General features: G+C 38.8%; 1 protein-coding gene across 3 annotated transcripts; it reads right to left on the bottom strand.

Moving 5' to 3' along the window:
* Positions 1–14,421: 14,421 nt before the first annotated feature.
* LOC127771534 (quinone-oxidoreductase QR1, chloroplastic-like) lies at positions 14,422–19,988 on the bottom strand. Of its 3 annotated transcripts, XM_052297455.1 has the most exons (5): positions 19,844–19,988; positions 19,335–19,473; positions 19,001–19,092; positions 17,992–18,658; positions 14,422–14,806 (listed from the first exon to the last, which is right to left on the bottom strand). In XM_052297455.1, exons 1-5 carry the CDS (start codon positions 19,922–19,924, stop codon positions 14,793–14,795), a joined length of 993 nt encoding a protein of 330 aa, XP_052153415.1. In that variant the 5' UTR covers positions 19,925–19,988; the 3' UTR covers positions 14,422–14,792. The 3 variants fall into 3 exon arrangements, with proteins under 3 accessions (XP_052153415.1, XP_052153414.1, XP_052153416.1); XM_052297454.1 differs by lacking the exon at positions 14,422–14,806 and having other exon boundaries at positions 17,721–18,658; XM_052297456.1 differs by lacking the exons at positions 14,422–14,806; positions 19,844–19,988 and having other exon boundaries at positions 17,721–18,658; positions 19,273–19,417.
* Positions 19,989–20,178: the final 190 nt, after the last annotated feature.

Below are 20,178 nucleotides of genomic sequence, written 5' to 3'. Positions count from 1 at the left end.
CAAAAATCAATGGTCGGCTGTTTTGTTTTCTTGTCAAATTTTTTAGGATTTTATCTGATCTATGAGAGCGACGTAACATCTTAAAAGGGTTTATAGGTAGACTTTTAACACCGCATGCCGCAACGGAGTAGGAGGGATGAAAGGAGGTTTGTGGTATTTTAAAAAAAAATAGATCTAATGACCCAAAATAATGTGTCAATCGATTGAAAATAATGTTTCCATAGATTTAAATCAAAACCAATGGTTGGATTATTTTTTTCAAAAATTCTAAGAACTTTCTCTGATTTAAGAATATCATATAGTATCTTAGAAGCATTTATAAGATGTTTAATGGATTTGATTGCCGCATAGGGGTGGGGAGAGGATAGAGGTTTGTGTTTTTCTATTTAATAATACTAACGATCCAAAATAATGTATCCGTCAATTAAGTAGAAATTGATAGTCGGACACTTCGTTTTTTTTAAGAATTTATAGTATTTTGTCTAATTCAATAGCACCACGTAGCGGTTTAAAAGTGTTTCTAGAATATTTAAAGTGACAGAGGGAGAGTTAATAGACCTAGTAGGTGAAGGTCTATTTGTGCGTTTTTTCTGTAAAAATGATTTTGGTTTTAATTAATTTCTGATGAAGAAAAAAAAACCGTATAGAGGAAGGAACGGGAGAGGGAAGTAAGTACGTACATTACATAGGTACGTTCGTTTGTTTGTAGATGTGGTTTTTATTACCAAATAGATGTAATAATGGGTCCATCAATTTAAACGTAAATCAATGGTCGGATTTCTCTTATTTATTAGAATGCCACTTGGCGAGTCGAGAGCGTTTATAGGATACCACTTGACAACTTGAGAGCGTTTATAGGAAGTTTAATGGACTTTTAGTATATAATAGATAGATTACCAACATATATTTTTCTCAATATGACTTTGACATCTCCACGATGACACATATTGTACAAAGTTGCAAGGCACAACGCTATGACAACTCAAGCTTGAATTTTCTTAAATGCATGAGAAGCGTCCACGATGAACCTAAATATGTACAACTAATGTGGTGATTGAATCTCATGAAGATAAAGATTAAGTATGTTATGCAAATCGAGGTAGTAATAACGTGTGATTAATTAAGTTTATATTATTACAAACTTAAAAAATAGATTAATCTGATATTTTAGAACAATTTTCATATAGAAATTTTTCGCACGAAACACACCGTGTTCCCAGTAATAGCAAAAGTTTATCCAACTTTTGTTGGAGATTCGAAAAGGGCCTAAGTTCCCGGCAATAGCATATCACGGTTATCTTCGTTGTGTGAGTTGTGTCAGCACATTCTTCTCACAACACATGGACCAGCGTCTTCATTATGAATGGCTCAGAGCTTGCAACTCAAGCTTTCGCGCGCCCCTTGCACAGTTGCATATTCACAGTGGCAAATCTCAATCCAAGCTATCATGTTCTGAAATTCCTAATGCCCCCATTCGAACAAGTTCCCAGTGTCATCTGCACATCAGAAGCAATTTGTCATTGGGAGCTCCTCAGATATTTCACTCCAAGCTAGTCTTACAAGACAACATGTGACTGATTTCAACTGCACCGCTGCACACACTGTTCATACACAATGCTTACTTTTCTGAAGGGTACCAAGCCAAGCAGATATTATAAGCTATCTAGTAAGTTTATCATTTTTATTGAACACATCTCGACCACCAGCGTGTGTTTTGCTGTTGATGACCTACCATGGTATATATATACCAGTTAATTTATATATTCATTTTAATTTTTTTTTAACATTCATTTTAATGTTGGTGATACGGTAGCACTGTACTGCGTAATAGCACCTGATCAGGTTATCTTACTACGGTGACAACAAGTGTTGTACTTTTTAATATTGACCAACGCCGGATTAGTTCAAACACTGAAACAATCAGGAAAGCCAGCAGCCACACATCTTCAACATGACATTCCCTGTGGCATGGCCCACTACTGCAGATCTGGTCATCTGTGTTAGGGGAACCTTCATTTGTGTCGGCGAACGGTTTGGTCATGGATTATTGGTCAATGATATGAAAACTAATATGTGTCTGGCCGGGAGCCACCACCGATTGCGGTCATCTTTGTCAGGCCCAAATAAAAGACCATCGCTGATGACTCTCATCTGTGATGGGTGGCAGTTATGATCCATCACGGATAAGAGTCATCCGTGACGGTTTGTTATTACAAACCTTCAGAGAATTTACTGTTTTTTTGAATTTTAAATGCATCAAAAAACCTTAAAAATATTCAAAATATTATTATGATATTCCAAGTTTCCAACCATGCTCACACATCACTAGCTAGAAATTCATAAACTTTCAAGTGATATGTGTATGCATATGATACGTGCGATTCAAACCTAAAACCTTTGAACACATGCAAATCAATCTTACTATCTCACGTATAGATCACAGGACAATCGGTCATCAGATATTATTCTTTTAACTTTTCCTCTCCAAATATAAAACACAAATTTGAAACTCCAGATTTTTCATATGAGAACGTAACTACAAAGTTGCAGATCTCATCGTTCTCTACAACTTTAGTGTAGGGTATATCTCTATGCAGGGTTGTTTGAGAAATTCAGAAATATTTTAGAATTAGATCACATCATATATAACACATATTCGGGTATTTCAAATTTTTGATTTTTTCTCATCCGTGACGGTTCGTAACTACCACCCTTCACGGATAATGTTATCCGTGAAGGGTGGTAATTAAGACCCGTCACGGCTTAGTGCTATCATCTTTGACGGGTCATCTCATTACATCCGTCACAAGTGATGTGTTAGCTTTGACGGGGTATTGTTGTGACCCTTTATAGTTTATCTGTGACATGTTAGAACTACGACCCGATAAAGATGAACTTATATCGGTGATGGGTCGTTCCCGGTAGTTATATCTTAAAAGGGAAACTTATTGAGCCATTAGAGATGAGTCATCCGAGCGAGTTTGCTACAACATCTCAGAGCAAGATGTGGGAGTCTGGGTGCAGCCGGCTTGCCCCGCCAGCCCGCTGTGCTTGCCCCTGAACCCCGGGTGGATCATGAGCTCACGTGGCGACTTGGCAAACTGGTTGCAAGTTCATAAAAACACGGAAATCTAGGAGAACTAGGAAAAATATTATGACATGTGTCTGATCAGGAATCTACTGTAACTTTAACACCGACTTCGAGTAGGTGGCAGCGGTTGTTCATGGTTAGGGCCTCGGTTTTTTTCTGATGGGTATCGTATATATGTATCGCGAAGATATAATTAATCAATGTTTAATTATTGACTATTTCGGGAACAATCCTGTGTGATGGTTAAGAATGGTACTTATTCCGTTTCATATTATAAGACTTACTAGCATTGTCCACATTTATATTGATGTTAATAAATCTAGCCACATATATATGTCTAGATTCATTAACACACATATGAATGTGGGCAATGATAGAAAGTCTTATAATATGAAACAGATGTAGTATGTAGGTTTCTTTTTCGGTGGCAACGTTAATTTTGATAGCACTATTCTAAAATTTTAGTCCTCTTTGAATCGATAAGCAATGAGAAAAAATAAAAATGAATAGTGTAACAGTGCCCCCCTGCCAACTTGCGCAAGTTGAAAGAGGGAGATTTTATATTTGAAAGCACATGCTAATTACCAACATGATGAATCAAATCAGCAACGGAACTTGGCTGTCACTATGTTTATTATTCAAATCGGAACATGCATTTCTTCATGGACAAGCCAAAAAAAAAATCTTACTATCAGCCTGCAACTAATTAATCCTCTTCGTATAGTCGGACAACTTGGGTCTTAGGTCCAGCGGCTCAAAGCATTCGCGTCTTTAAACCGCTTGCATTTATAGCGCCAAAAACGATTCAAATCCTGCCATTAGAATTTCTAATGCCCCTCATTCCAACAAGCTGCCAGCATCATCATCTGCGCAGCACACCCAATTGCTCACTGGTATCCCCCTTCAATCTTTATTCCTAGCTACTGTTACAAGAAAAAAGATTTGACTGACTCCAAAAGCACTAGCTAGCTGCTGCACACACGCGATGGCCGACGCACACTGGAGTTTGTTTTTTTACTTATACATAGTACCAAGCAAGCAGACACTTAATAACTCTCATTGTTCTTGAACACATCTCAACCACCAGACAGCTGTTTTTGCTACGGAGGGCCTACCATGGTATAACAATTAGCATAGTAGCACCATACATACTGCGTGAAGATTGTGTTACATATCTCAATATAAAAAACAAGTGTAACTAACTAATGTGAAACATGAGAACAACTTCTCACAGCCGCAGTGTAATAAGAGAACCGGCCCAAACAAGCTGTGTAGGATCGAAACACAAGAACTAAGCCATCCAGAGAGGGGTGAATGGTTGGTATGGCTAAAAACCCAAACTTTTAGCGGAAATAAAAGTTACCCTCAAATTCGATAGATCGCGGTCTGACCGAAAGTGTCGCGTCGGTCTGACCGCATGGAAGCCGTCGTTCTGACCAGAATTGATCGCTCGGTCCAACCGCCTGAAGATCGCCTCTGCCTCCTGTCATCCTCGCAGGTCTGACTGCAGGTCTGCCGCTGGTCTGACCGCCGCCTAGCCGCCGGTCTGACCGTCGGTGAGTTGCCGGTTAGACCGCCGAACCCGACGAAACACAACTCGAAGAACTCTCAAAGTAGATGATAACTTTATTACTTCTCTCTATGTTTACAAAGTATAACAACAGCACTCCTTATAAAAATCTCGACTAAACTAGAAACCCTAACTAAACTATCAACTCAATTTCTCTCAAAAGTGATACCGCGAAGCCTCACACTCCCTCTCTATTTATACATGAGGTAGGTAGCCTAAAGCCACGAACCAAACTCATACTAGAAGTCCTAATTCACCTAGGAAACCTTCCCGTACAAGAAACAAACTTTACAAACTCCGATCATACCAAATTTAGACTCCTTCCAAATTCGAATCCGCATCCCATATGCACATAATACCTCCATCGTATACTATATGGAATCTTCACCAACCACGTGCACTGAACTCTACCCTTAGTATCCCGCATGATATCTGACCGTTACGGACATCGTCTTATCTTCAAGCCGACTCCTAATCCATCACCGGCAGTACTCTCCCGAGGCATGAAGTCACCTACACATGAATCAAACAAAGAAACTATATTCCGAGACCAAGCTATCTCCAACTTGACTTATTAGTAGCAAACAACAGTATTACATACACATAGTATCCATCTAGAAGCCATAAATATAAAACAATCATGGATATCCAAACAAACAACCCGAAACTGAAACTGACACAGAGTCGGCCGGTTAGACTGCAGGCTGGGCCGGTTTGACTGCGAGATACACGCCGGTCTGACTGGCAGCACATGCCCGGTCTGACTGGACCAAATCAACAGCAGTAGTTCCTATTCACCTGCAAATTCCAATCATCTCTAAAACCACTTCGTAAATAAATTCCAAATATCAAAACCAATAATCTTATATGCCAATTGTTCATCACAGAATAATAATCCAAAACACTTTTGGTTTTACAACAAGCTGAGGCATGAACTTGTAGCTGAGTACTTAGCTGGTTTCAACACCGGCCACTTGTCCATGGTGGCTGTGTCGATGAGGGCGACTTTATATGAATTTCTTAATTCTTCAGTGATGGTCTCATGTAAAAATAAATAAATTTCTACATAACTGATTTTTGGAATATTTTTTGACGAAAAGAAATAAGCATAATTAGATTGTGCAAAATTTTTATATTTCGTTTCTATGAGCATGTATTTAGCTAGTGATTGATGAAATTCTTCATCCTTTGAATAAAAATGTGAAAATTAGGGAACATCTAAGTACAATCCCAGAAGAAGTCTATGAAACCACCCAACCAGACCTAAAACTGCAATCACAGAACGATTGGACTTATTTTTTTTAACTAGTTATGATGTTTTGACTATGCATCATTTTCAGACGGTGTATGTATGAATAGATTTCAAGTTAAAAGGGGCTAAGAGCATAATGTTTTCTTCTAAGAGACTAAGAACCCATTTCAAGACCACTGTTTCCATCGTCCCATAAGGAGTTGATGGTGCCAACCCAACAACCCCATAAAAATAGAGGGTGAATGGACTCCTATCCAAGGCCTAGGTTTGCTAGTACATTGGTAAACGTGAAGACATATTTCTGTCATTTGAAATAAGAGAACCTCGTTGTGAAATCAAAGTGTGTTTTGATTATTATTTATGATAAATAATTGGTATTTGAGATAACTGCTTTTGTTATTTGAAGATTATTGGCGATGTGCTTTTTGGATCGGTACGACTGGCAAATATTGTGAATAGTTTCTGACGATGAACTGGGATTTTGTCTGATGGTTGCAGTCAGAATATTTTAGAATACCATGAAAATCCGTATCATGAATATTTCTGACCACTGATTGTATATGCTTCAAGTATGTCTGTACGAGCAAATATAAAAGCAGAAATGTTGTTGTTACTCATGTGATTCAGCCTTTTAGTCCTCTTTGAATCAATAAAAGCAAAGAGAAAAATAAAGATGAATAGTGTGACAGTGCCCCTGCCAACTTGCCAAGCTGACGAGTGACGGAGGGAGATTTTGTATTTGAAACCACAGGCTGAATACGACCATGATGAATCAAAACAAGCAACTGAACTTGGCTGTCAATATGTTTATTCAAATCGGAATGTGCATTTCTTCATAGACGAGCTGTAAAAAATAAGGGATCTTATTTTCAGCCTGCAAATAATCTTGTTCGTATGGTCGGACAACTTGGGTCTTAGGTCCAGCGGCTCAAAGGTTTCACGTCTTTAGAACCCTTGCATTCATGGCGCCAAGTCTAAGCGCAATGTATCAAGGTCTATCTTTGAGTAACCAAACTAAAGCTTCAGGTGCTGCAATTAGAATTCCTAATGCCCCTCATTCCAACAAGATGCCAACATCATCATCTGCGCAACACAAGCAATTGCTCACTGGTATCTCCCTTCAATCTTTATTCCTAGCAACTTCTACAAGAAAAACATGTGACTGACTAGCTAGCTGCTGCACACACTGTCCATGCACAATGGGGTTTCTTTTTTGACTCATACATAGTACCAAGCAAGCAGACACTTAATAACTCTCTCATTGTTCTTGAACACATCTCAACCACCAGACAGCTGTTTTGCTACGGAGGGCCTACCATGGTGTACATTTTTTTTAGAGAATAGTATTTTTTTATCCGGCCTCTACATACAACTAGATATATACAGTCCTTTAAAATTTAGCCTCTCAAATAACTCAATTTGAAATTCGCTCCTATGGAGATTTGAACTCACACACAAGTTGTGCTCTATATAGTCATTTTGCCGTTGGTATAACAATTAGCACAGTAGCACCACACTACATCATGGCACCTGAGATTATGTTAGATTTCTCAATATCAAAAACAAGTGCAACATGAGCACAACTTCTCACAGCCACAGTGTAATCAGAGCACAGGCCCAAACAAGCTGAGGCATGAACATGTAGCAGAGTACCTAGCTGCTTTCCACACCGGCCACTTGTCCATGATGGTTGTGTCAATAAGGGCGATTTTATATGAATTTATTAAGTCTTCAGTGATGGTCTCATATAAAAATAAATAAATTTGTACATAGTACATTGTACGAGTATTTTCATCGACGAAAAGAAATATAATTAGATTATACAATATTTTTATATTTCGTTTCAAAGAGCATGTATTTAGCTAGTGATTGACGAAAATTCTTCATCCTTTTGAAAATAATGTGCAAACTAGGGATAGGGAACACCTAAGTACAATCCCTGATGAAGTCTATGAAACCACCCAAGCAATTCTTCTAACAGACTAAGAATCGGTTTCAAGACTATTTTATCAATCGTTACATAAGAAGTTGATGGTGCCAAGATAACAGCCCCATAAAAATGGATGGTGTAATGGACTCATGTCCAAGTCCTACGTTTGCTAGTACTTTGATTAACGTGATGACACCTTTTCGTCAGTTGAAACAAGAGATCGCATGTGTATGATCAGTTGAAACGTAGAGAACCTTGTTTTTTTTTTCTTTTAGAGGCATGCAAGTAGCATCAAATGTGTTGAACGAATTATGGCAACAGTTCAGAAGTTCAAACGGTTTCCCATTCGGATGAGCCACGGTCATCTTGCATCTGCTCTACAAAATGCTCACCATTGTCAATACTAAAGTTCTACAAGAAAACACATGGTTGTGAGATTTTTTTAATAAAAAGATGCCATTGCATGGCTAGCGAAATCCACACGGCTAAATCTATCTCCATGATAGTTTATTGCTACAAATAGGGCTCATGTCACTTGTGAATGGGTAGTGTCAAGATTGCAATGAGCACATTGCATAATGTTTCTATACATGCATTAATAAAGAGAAACCCGTGACATTCAAGCTTGGTAAGACCAATAATGTTTCTCATTTCTCTTTAATGTGAAGACATTAGCCAGAACGGAGGATGAAAGAAAACTCTCCTAGTGATGTCACCATATTTGACACCTAGCCGATCATATCTGTTCGAGCTAAACTTCAACTGTAATTAAAGGCTAAGTCGGGACCAGGTTCAGCGTACAATTGATATTCCCACTGTCTCTCATTCCGATGAACAACAGTCTCCTCAGCAACCTAAGCAAGTTCGCTTTCCTGTCCTATTGTCATCAGTACTAAAATTTTACATTCAAACAGACTGATCTGCTGTGCAGCTTCTGTTCAATTTGGCGTGCAGAGATGTGCTTTATTTATATATGAACTCTCTTATAAACAGTACCATCAACCCAGGAGTGTTTCTCCAAGGGTTTACTACTGTAGGAGAGTACCATATGTTCAATTCATATCAAACAGCACGCACATATTTGAAGATAGTCCTTTGATGTCAGGACCAAGAAATCATTCCATTATCTGTCCTTCTGATAATAAAGAAAACATTTACTAAAATATTAGAGACTTAGTCACAACCATTTTTTATACCAAGGAGACAAAAGAGCTTTGATCCAACTTAGGGTGTGTTTAGTTCACACTAAAATTGGAAATTTTGTTGAAATTGGAACGATGTGATGGAAAAGTTGGAAGTTTGTGTATGTAGAAAAGTTTTGGTGTGATGGAAAAGTTGGAAGTTTGAAGAAACATTTTGGTACTAAACTCGGCCTTAAACAAAAGAACACAAACGTACTGGATTCTTGCACAAACAATCAAGCAAACAACAAGAATAGCACTAATAAACATTAACAGTATCAATAATTTCAGTGTAGTCGAATGTTCAGAAAATAATTCAACAAAGATGGCATGTAAGTTTTATGGCACATGGATGACACAGCTGCCATCTCTAGGAATTGTTATAACAGCATTCTAAACGAACAAAGGAAATTCCTTGTGCTTCCCATTCCAACGGTCCGCAACTGTTTGAGACCAGCTGCACAGGTACGAACAGAGCATTTGTAATTCCAACAAATTTCACAAGAAAAATATCATGTGGCGTTTTTCCTTCTTGGGTATTTCTCAAACAGAAGTCGGTGCCTGCTATTTATGCAAATAGCTAGGTAACTCAGCCATAACCGACCACCAACCAGCCATAGTTCAGTAGAGTTTTTCAGGTGCACATTAACAAAGTAAAATTCAAAGCAAATTTGGGAGACCGCTGCCGCCACCACCGCCATTGTCGCCCGCTCCAGACGCTGGATCCGCCACCCGCTCTCGTCACCCACGCCGGATCCGTCGCCCCCATGCCTCCCCATCGCCACCGACGCCACCCTCTTCTCCGGCCGTCGTCCCCGTGGTCGCCGGCCGAAGACACCCCTAGCTCGCCTTTACCGGATATCCAAGGGGAGGGAGGGGAAGAGGAGAGGAGGGGCCACGCGCCGCCATATCCGCTGCCTCCATGCCTCCCCACCGCCGACGATGCCACCCTCCCCTCTGACCGTCGTCCCTTGGTCGCTGGCCAGAGACCCCCTCCCCTCCGCCAGATCTGCAAGGGGAGGGGCGGCGATCCAGCGCCCCTCCCCCTCGCCCGCGCCACGCACTCAGAGAGGATGGGAGGAGAAGAGATGAGAGAAAGAGTGATGGAGTGATGAGAGAGATTAATAAAATGAGAGAGTAGGTGAGAGATGAAAGGAGGAGTGATGGAGTGAATAATAAAAGGAAAAAGGTAGAGAGAGTAGGTCAAAATTTTGAAGTGTATGGGAGGGAATGCATTTTTGCGTGCGGTTCAGTTAAGACGTCCACCTACGAAAACAGTCTCATTTTTGCGTGCGGTTCACTTAATACGTCCGTCTGCGAAAATCAATTTTTCCGTGTGGTCCTCTTAAATATACCGCACAGGAAAATGAGCCAATTTTCCCATGCGAATTGAGTTACCGCCCACATGCAATCTAAAATGGTCCCTGTCCAGGAAAATCATTTCTGTAGTAGTGCTTGGTGGTGGTTGAACTTGGATTGTGGACCCATATACTTGAATTCGTGATGATTCATTCATCACTTCTGAAATGCAAATTTTGCCCAAATATTTGTAGTTAGAATTATTGTATTGTCTATTTTTTATATTGTAAATATGGGCAATATGTATCTTGAATTATGTATTTAGTTATATATAACACAACAATTCAAACAAATTGAGAAAACGACATGTAACTCAGGAGTTGTGATGATTTAACTATCTGATTATTATTTTTTTATTGTTAGCTAGAAAATAGGAGAAGTTTTCTTAGAAAATAGGAGAGGAGAGGAGAGGAGAGGAGAGTCAGAGGGTGGAGGGAGTATACGTGCATGCGTACATATGGTATGGTGGGGGTGGCGGTATATGGGTGTTTTTTTAATCTAATTGTTAAAATTACTGGATCATCTATTTAAAGGATCATCTATTTATTGGATCATCTAATAGTTAAAATTATCATATTTTCTATTTTTTTCGAATTTATTAGAGCATCATGTGGTAACATAGGAGCATTTGTAAAGCGTTGTATGGTAGCTTTTGAGCGTTTGTGAGATGTTTAGTAAAATTTTAATATATAATAGATGACATGAACTAACCGGCAGGCACCTTCTATCCAAAATAATTTAAATTTCTCACAAGATTTCTGTCTGCGTAGTCGCAAAAGGCCTGTAACTTTTACCACGACTCCATCAATCCTATAGGTGTGGGAAAAAATACGTTCTAGCTGATGTTACATTCCCACATTATATAGATTCCATGGAACAGCAGAAATTCCTAGTGCTTTCCATTCCAAGGATCCACAACTGTTTGAGACTAGCAGTAGAGAAAAAGCAAAATTGTAATTCCAATAATTTCACAAGAAAAAAATCATGTGTGGTCTTTCATTGATCAATATTTCTCAAATAGAAACAAGGGCATGACATCTATCTATCTATTATATACTAAAAGTCCATTAAACTTCCTACAAACGTTCTCAAACCGCCACGTCGCGTTCCTACAAACGCTCCTACGCTGCCACGTGGCACTGCGATAAATTATAGAAATTATAAGAAAAAAGAAAAACATCTAGCCGTTAATTTTCATTTAATCTGGTGGTCCCAGTATTTTCAACCATTAGATCAATCTTAAAAAAAGCCCACCTGTATTTTCAATCATTTCCAATCATTGGTACGTGCGTATCTAAGTACGTAGGAATTTCTAAATCTAAAACAAAAGTACGTACGTACGTACACATGCTGGGCCCCACGCCTTTCTATTTTTCTTTTTCTTTCGTTCTCGCTGAGATAAAAACCAAGCTAATAATTTAAGCCTATATAAACTATGCTTTAATTTGTTAAAAAAACATGTTATTTTGATTTTCTAACTAGGCGCATGTCATCAAAATATCCATGAAAAATATAAATTATATCTCTACTATTATAAAAATTGAAGATATCTTTGCCGGTAATTTGGTACGTCATCCGTGTATGAGTCGATTTTTTAACTCCATTCGCTTTTGCAAATAAATATACGTATTTGAGTAAGTTTTTAAGTTTGTGCGCTTTTGCAAATACATGAGAATTTATATAAGAAATCTCTTTTAAAAAAACTCGCATGTTAATTTGAGACGATCGGAATACCAATAAGTGGTTAAATTAGACTTGGGTTTCAAAAAATAAAAAAAACCCTGTTTGTGCATAGCATTCTCAAACTTACTCACTCCCTACTGAAAAATGTACTAAAAAAAACCTATTAGTGAGTAGTTAAATTAGATATGCCAAAATGACATTACTAAATTTTTCACAAACATACTTTTCATGTATTATGTGCTTCTCTACTTATATATTATTAGAAAATAAAGATAAAATATATTCTTTTGACATTGACGTCTGTTCTTTATCTCCTACTTAGGCTTCGTTCACTACTTAGGCTTTCGTTCAATCTAGCTCATTGGATAAGCTTATCAAGGGCACGCAAAACGATATAGATCATTAGCACGAGATTAATTAAGTATTAAATCATACAAACTTAAAAATGGATTTCATTGATTTTTTAAAACATTTATATATAAATATTTGTAAAAATACACACCAACCATTTAGCAGTTCAAGAAATACGCTCATGATAAATAAAGGAGTAGTCGATTTGAAAACCACTTTAGAACTTATCCTTAAATTCATTAGTTATATACTAAAATTCTTAATACTTAGTATATAATGTACATTATCAATCAGAAGTAGCCTAATATATCAATTGTATATCCCCACTACTCCTTGTGTATATAATTTCTATATACAAACTACTATCCACCAATCACCAAGTCATACTGCGCATCTATGCACACTACACCTATCAATTAGCCGACGTACAACGAGCATCTGTATCATCAAGCAACAAAGATAAAATACGATACTAAGTGATGAGCAACCATTAGGTAATTAGAGGGTGCTGCCAAGCCACAACAAACTATAATTGACTACTAGCAGATTGTGAGTATAAATAAAAGTGTTTTTATACTCCAAGCACTTCTAAGATGTCACGTGATGCTCTCATATATCTTTAATATCTCAAAATTATAAGTAAAAAAGCAAAACATCTAGCCATCGATTTACACTTAAATCGGGAAATCCATTATTTTCAGCCATATATTAGATCTATTCAAGTAATCCTCTTCTCCTAGAAACCAATGAATCCCTTCCTATGTATGTACATACATGACAGATGTAAAAAAAAGAGTGCATATTCAATTCTCCCACGTAGTTTTTATATTTTTTTCTTTGTAGTACAAAGGGTTTTATCAAATCATGCATATATGTAGTGACCATTCATGGCAATGTTTTCCAAGGAGCCATGTCACCATGGCACCGCTTCACGTACGCCATCCTTCCAATTTTTTTGAAAGTAAATATTTTACTAGCGATATAAAAGGTAATAGTAGGCACTCATATAAACATATGGATGCCTACCCTATAAATTATTCACATACCTACCCTTATGAGATAAAAATATTAGCTCAAATAAACATGAAAAAGTAAGTACATACGAGAGACTACTATTCACCTGAAAAATATATATATGTACCATAAAAGGTGGTCACGTGGAACCACACTATATCCTTTTTACATTATTATGAAATAGTGTTAACAAAATTAGCACAAATAATTTTGGCAATATAGATTATTGCTTAGTATATTACCCATGAACTAGATGTATAATAAAATAAAAGAAATCAAAACCCATATTAACTCATATGTTTGTGGAGAAAGGTGATAGACGAGTTTAAATATAATAGATAAAGTGATGGTTCTACGAATATGATAGACATTATCATTTAGTGTATCATTTACGATTATAAGATAAACTATGGTTCTTGAATATGGTGAGATATGACTTCTTTTAGTATTATTTTTATACACAATAAATAAATAGCCCGCGCATCTACGCGGGCTTCCTTCCTAGTTTATAAAAAAAAAAAAAGCTTAGTAACCCAGCCATATCAGCCATAAACCGCACACGAACTAGGCAACCACCCATCAACTTCCCAGGCATATTTTAGTAGTACGATCTTTGAAGGTTTTTTGTTTGACTGCTTGCTCTCGTGTTCCAGTGTGTAACAACGAGAGCAAGAAGCCAGAGCTTCGTGGAACTTTTAGGAACCTCTTTTGTAAAATGAATATTTCTGACCGCTAATCGTATGTCCATATATACAAGTGGATAAAAAACAGAAATATAGTTTTTCCTAATGTCATTCAACATTTAGTCCTCTCTGTATACATCAAAGCAATCAGAAAGAAACATGAACAGCGTGACAATGCCGCTGCCAACTTGCCATGCTGATGACATATGGTGGGAGATTTTATATTTGAAACCACAGGTTGAGTACCAACAGGATGAATCAAAGAAGCAACCGAATTGGGCAGTCAATATGTTTATTGAAACCTAAACATGCCATTTTTAATCGATCAGCCATACAATTACAGAACCTCACTATCGGCCTACAAATAAGCGCTGTACAATACTACCCAACAAGAATGCAAAAATGAAGCCCAATACTCTGCAAAAATGCAGCCCAATAATCTCTTGGTGTTCTGCTGAATAGTCTTGCCGTAATCTCCTTCGTATCAACTGATCGGCTTCACAGAGTCTGACTAATTATCTCTCAGGTTCGACGTCTCAAAGCTTTCACGTCTTTAGACCCCTTGCATTCTTGGTGCCAAGTCTCAGCGCAATCTATGAAGTTCTGTTCTTGAGTAACCCAGCTAAAGCTGTAGACGCTGCAATTAGAATTCCTAACGCCCCACATTCCAAGAAATCGCTAGCATATGTCATCTGCACAGAACAAGCATGCAATTTCTCATTGATATATATCCCCTCCAATCTTCATTCCTAGCTACTCTTACAAGGAAAACATGTGCTGCTGCACGCACTGTCCATGCATAATTGTTTGCATTCTACATATGCATATATAGTACCAAGCAGACATACCTAACATCTCTCATTGTTATTGAACACTTCTCAACTACCTGCAGCCAACTGTTTTCTATGGAGGACCTACTAGTGTACATATATACGAGTTGCTCTATATATTCATTTTTGTCGTTGGTAGCAATTAGCACAGTAGCACCACAATGTGTCATGACAAAGGAGATTCTCTTACCGTCTCAATATCAAAAACAGGTGTAGTAATTAATATGAAACATGAGAAGAACTTCTCATAGCCACAATGTAATAAGACAACATACCCAAACTAGCGGAGGCATGAACTTGTAGTAGAGTACTACTACATCCGTCCCAAATATAAAAGATTTTATATGATGAGATACATTCCAGTACTATGAATATGAAAAAAGGGTCTATCTATATTCATTGTTCTAGAATATATCATATCTAGTTCTAAGTTTGTTTTTTGTGTGATGGAGGGAGTAAGTTGTCTTCCCTATCCTCAACCATGTCTTTCTCACTACAAATATTTTACGTGCAAACATGCTGATATGTTGTGCTCCTCCTGTTCAATTCACGTTATTTATTTATGCAATATTTGTGTAACTCGGTTATAAATAGTACTACCTCCATTTTTTAAATAGATAACGCCATTGACCATTCGTCTTATTCAAAAAATTTACGTAATTATAATTTATTTTGTTATGAGTTGTTTTATCATTTATAGTAATTTAAGTGTGATTTATATCTTATATATTTGCATAAAATTTTTGAATAAGACGAGTAGTCAAATATTTAAGAAAAAGTCAATGGCGTCATCTATTAAAAAACGGAGGTAGTACCATCCACCGAGCGGCGCTTTTTCAAGAGTTTACATTTCAGTACAATGCACGCATATTTAAAGATAGTCACTTCTAGAATATTTCCTTCTGATAATAAGGAACATACATATTTTGCAAAATGTTGGAAGAGATAGTGCATCTCAACAATTTTTTTTTTGCACGAAACAGCCAAAATCTTCTGATCCAACTTAATTAAAGAGACGAAGCCAACCTAGATTCTTACACATAGACATAGACCCAACAATCAAGCAAATAACTAATAACTTCAATACAAATGCAACAAGTTCTACAGTTATGTTTGGCACGGGCATCATGCATGTTTTATGGGCCGATGTGCCGCATGGCCAGCAAACAAATGGATTGTGCAGTTGTCATCTTCACAACTTACTTACAACAGCAATCTTCTCGAACAGATCATACGAATCTATGGCTGTTTAAGCTTTACCCATTAGCAGCTACAAAGAGAAAAATCTGATGCCCTGAACCAACCCTAACAAGATAACGATATGAACAGACAGGCTGGCTTCCATCTAAGTTTCACTAAAGCTTTCTCTTTCTCTGTCCACAATAGGGCCGCCCGGGGGGGGGGGGGGGGGGGGGGTGGCCAGCCCGTGCGCAGGCCCGAGGCCCCCAAAATCCAGGGGCCCCCATGGCTAATGGGCCATGGCCCACGGTGCCCCATATGCATCGCTACTTCCCAGGCTGGGATCCTTTCCTATTGAAGACGGAAGACTAAACGAAGAAGAGCGAAGGAAAAGCGAAGCGATTTGACTCCCGTTCCCGTCGCCTACTCGCCTTGATCACGCCTCCTCCGTCGCCTCGATCACGCCGTTGGCCGATCGCTCATCGCTGCAGATGCTATGTCGCTCGGTCGCTGCTGGCTGCTGCCTGCTGGGGTGAGCTCTCGCCTCTCGGCTTCTCGCGTCGCAACTCGCAAGGAGACGAGGCCATCAGGCCAACCGCGCGGCGGCGACGCGCCCTCTGCCCTCACCGGCTGATCGACGGCTCAGCGCCACGCCTGTAGGCTATAGCCTGCTGCAGTGCTGCTCGAGATAATTTTCTCCATCTTTTTTAGTTTTTTTCCTCTTCATAGATCAAAAATTATTAGCACTCGTACTACTTAATAATTCATGATTATTTTTTCAACACAACATTAATCATGTTGTTGAGAAAATATGAATCCAGTAGCGAAAAAGGAAACAGAAAAAGCGTTTGAGATGTTCAAGCATGTTAGAGATGTGGATTGTTATCCTAATCTCTCCATTGCTTATCAGAATAGTTCTATTTGAAGTTTTAAAATGTTATATATAGATAAATTTATCACATCGAATATTAAATGTTGTGTTTTTATAAGACTATAAATATATATATTAGTTTATGTGTATATATATATATATGGGCCTCCATGTAAGCTTTCGTCCAAGGGTCTCGAAAACCCAGGACGGGCCCTGGTCCGCATAGTTCTGAAAGGACTGCAGTTTTTACCACGACTCCATCAATCCTATAGCTGTGGAAAACAAAACGTTCTGGCTGAAGATACACTCCCACAATGCAGTGACATTAGGGAAAAGAGGAAATTCCTAGTGCTTCCCATTCTAACGATGCACAACTGTTTGAGACCGGCAGTACAGATACGGATGCAGCATTTGTAATTCCAAAGAACTTCACAGGAAAAATATCATGTGGCCTTTTTGCCTTGAATATTTCTTACACAAAAACCGGTGCCTACTATTTATGCCAATATACACTAGCCATAAACTGCGCAGCAAGAACCCATAAAACTTCTTATACATAGTTTAGTACTACCTCCCTCCCCGAATATTTGCATTTCACTATTAAAATTTTGTAAAAAAAATGTTATTTCTATTGAAATGGGACCTAATAAATTAATTAGATTGATATACTAATTCCCTCACCCTTGTTATTAATCAAGTTTGCAAGTATGTAATGTGTGCGTGCAGTGTGGTCATTTATATGTGGTGCTAATCTGTATGTAATATCCTAGAAATGCAATTATTCTTGGACAGAGATAGTATAATCTTTCAATTTCACACCTAATAAACTATAATTCAAACCACATCTTTCAAACAGAATTAATAGCATAAAAATTTTGTTCCACCAAAAATAAAGAAACAATTAATTACCAACATATTTATTTTCTCAATCTTACGCGTCATATTTTTTTCCACGATAAAATAAGATTCAACTTTCACATCTCCACGATGACCTTACCCGTGGCATGGCCGCCCATGCTCTTCTCCCACGCCTCCGCCGCCTTCTCGAACGGACACCGCGAGTCGACCACCGTCCTGAGCTTCCCTTCTCCGACGAGCTCCATCAGAAACCTCATCTCCTCCTTCCCCAGCGACATGAGGGCCATCATGGTTATCTTCTTCCTGGCAAACATGGTCAGCATCGCCGCGACGTAGTTCCCGGGGTTTGGTGTTATGTCCACCACCCTACCACGGCTGCTCAGGGTCGGCTTCATCGCCGACCAGTTGACGTTCTTGGCGGTGTTGATGATGTAGTCGTACTTCTCGTCGGAGGCCAAGCTCGTCAGGGCGGCGCCTTGGGGGGTATTGTAGTCGAGGACCTCGTCGGCGCCGAGGGAGCGGACGAGGTCCATGTTGCGGGCGCCGCAGGTGGCGGTGACGCGGTGGTTGCCGAGCTTGGCGAGCTGGACGGCGTAGGTGCCGACGCCGCCGGAGGCAGCGGTGATCAGCACGTTGGCGCCGGTGCCGCCGATGCCGTCGAATTTGGTCCCGATGGACATGAGGGCCTTGACAGCTGTGAGGCCTGCGACCGGCAGCCCGGCCGCGTCGACGGCGGAAACTCCGGCGGGGCGGACGACGGTGAGGCTCTCCGGTGCAGCGACATACTCAGCGAGGCCTCCTCCTTTCTGTATTGCAATTATTATTCTGGTGAGAATTGATCGTTTTCTTGATGAGAAGGTTAAGCAATAAAATTGTTACAAACTCCATTTTTTTTTTAATGTACGACGGCGTTGACTTTTTTATAAACATTAGATTATTTGGCTTATTAAAAAATTTTGATGATAAATTAAGTCATAATAAAATAAATGATAATTAATTTTTTAAATATAATGGATGGTCAAACCTATCTAAAAAGTCAACGACGTCATGTATTAAAAAACGGAGGGAGTATTAAAGAAGAAATGCATCAGAAAATTCAGGTGCTACATATGAGATGAATCATGAACAAACTGGATGTTTGAAATTACCCAGAAGTTCAGTTTGGACAAAACTTTGTCACCAACTTTGAGCTCATGTCCTGCAGAACCAGCCTCCACAATCTCCCCGGCAACATCAGTCACTGTTTCATGGAGTAAATTGAGAGATGAACTAAATAATATTAGATTATTCCATTGGTGTTATATACTTCATCACCGGTCAAAAACTGAATTATCTTCATAACTAAGAGTGTACATTACTGAAATAGACCCGTTCATTTGCAATCAATTGCACATAAATATATGTGTTGTACGAAGAGTACCTTTGGAATTAGTACTTCTGTCTAGTTTCATAAACAAATGGTCCTTACTAATGGGTAAACACCTGGAATAAATGGAAACTTGGGAAGAAATGGGCGTAGCATCCCTTTCTGAATACTCCAATCAATCGGGTTAACGCTTGCAGCTTCGACTTTAATAAGAACTTCATGTTTCTTCACCGAAGGAACAGGGATTTCCACGTGCTGAAGTGAAACTAAACTGTATTTAAATCAATAATAGAATAAACAAATTTTACATACACATATGGTGTGTTCAATATTTTCTTCAAAAAATCATTGCTAGCTATATATTCTCACTTTGATGAAAATGTTCAGATAAGTCATGTCCTGGAAGTGTCTATTTCTTGGAAGCAACTAGACTCATGAATTACAGATGAATCGGGAAATTGTACTAGAAATAAACAAAGTTCAATATAATCGACAAATGCAATTTTTCCAGGACAAAACGAAAAAGAACATGATCAAATTTTATGTCAGAGCAGTAGTGCAGAATATCCTACGAACTCGATCACTCGTAGAGCATTAAATCAGGAGGAAGAAGAAGATAGCAAACCTTGAGGGCACCGGCGCCGCCGCCGTAGCCGGTGTACTGCACCGCGCGCATGGTGGCCGGAATCCCGCCGCCGGCGGCCATAATCCCGAGCAATTCCTGAACTTCTCCTGTTGTCTGAACAAGTCAATCGAGGAGGATAGATGAATGCAGTCATCTGGGCAGTGTGCGTTTTGTACTAGATTAATTCTTGTGACTTAATGTCAAAATAAAATAAAATTCTTGTGACTTGGGCGTGAAGGGTTTGACCGGGATTTGATTCAATAAGCATTTGAATATATGGAAGCTCATCACCCAGGCGCTGATGTCATTGACAAGCGTCGTGCATGGATAATCAA

Source organism: Oryza glaberrima, chromosome 4, assembly GCF_000147395.1.
Source record: "Oryza glaberrima chromosome 4, OglaRS2, whole genome shotgun sequence".
In the NCBI taxonomy this organism is placed as follows: Eukaryota; Viridiplantae; Streptophyta; class Magnoliopsida; order Poales; family Poaceae; genus Oryza; species Oryza glaberrima.
This window is presented reverse-complemented; position numbering and strand designations above follow the sequence as displayed.

What these genes read in the sequence shown, in the direction of transcription:
- LOC127771534 (XM_052297454.1), bottom strand. Translation starts at nt 19,924, where the DNA reads ATGGCCGCCGGCGGCGGGATTCCGGCCACCATGCGCGCGGTGCAGTAC. An exon ending in CAAGTTTCCATTTATTCCAG is followed by an intron (nt 19,093 to 19,334) that starts GTGTTTACCCAT and finishes TCCATGAAACAG; the next exon opens with TGACTGATGTTGCCGGGGAG. An exon ending in TGTCCAAACTGAACTTCTGG is followed by an intron (nt 18,659 to 19,000) that starts GTAATTTCAAAC and finishes ATTGCAATACAG; the next exon opens with AAAGGAGGAGGCCTCGCTGA.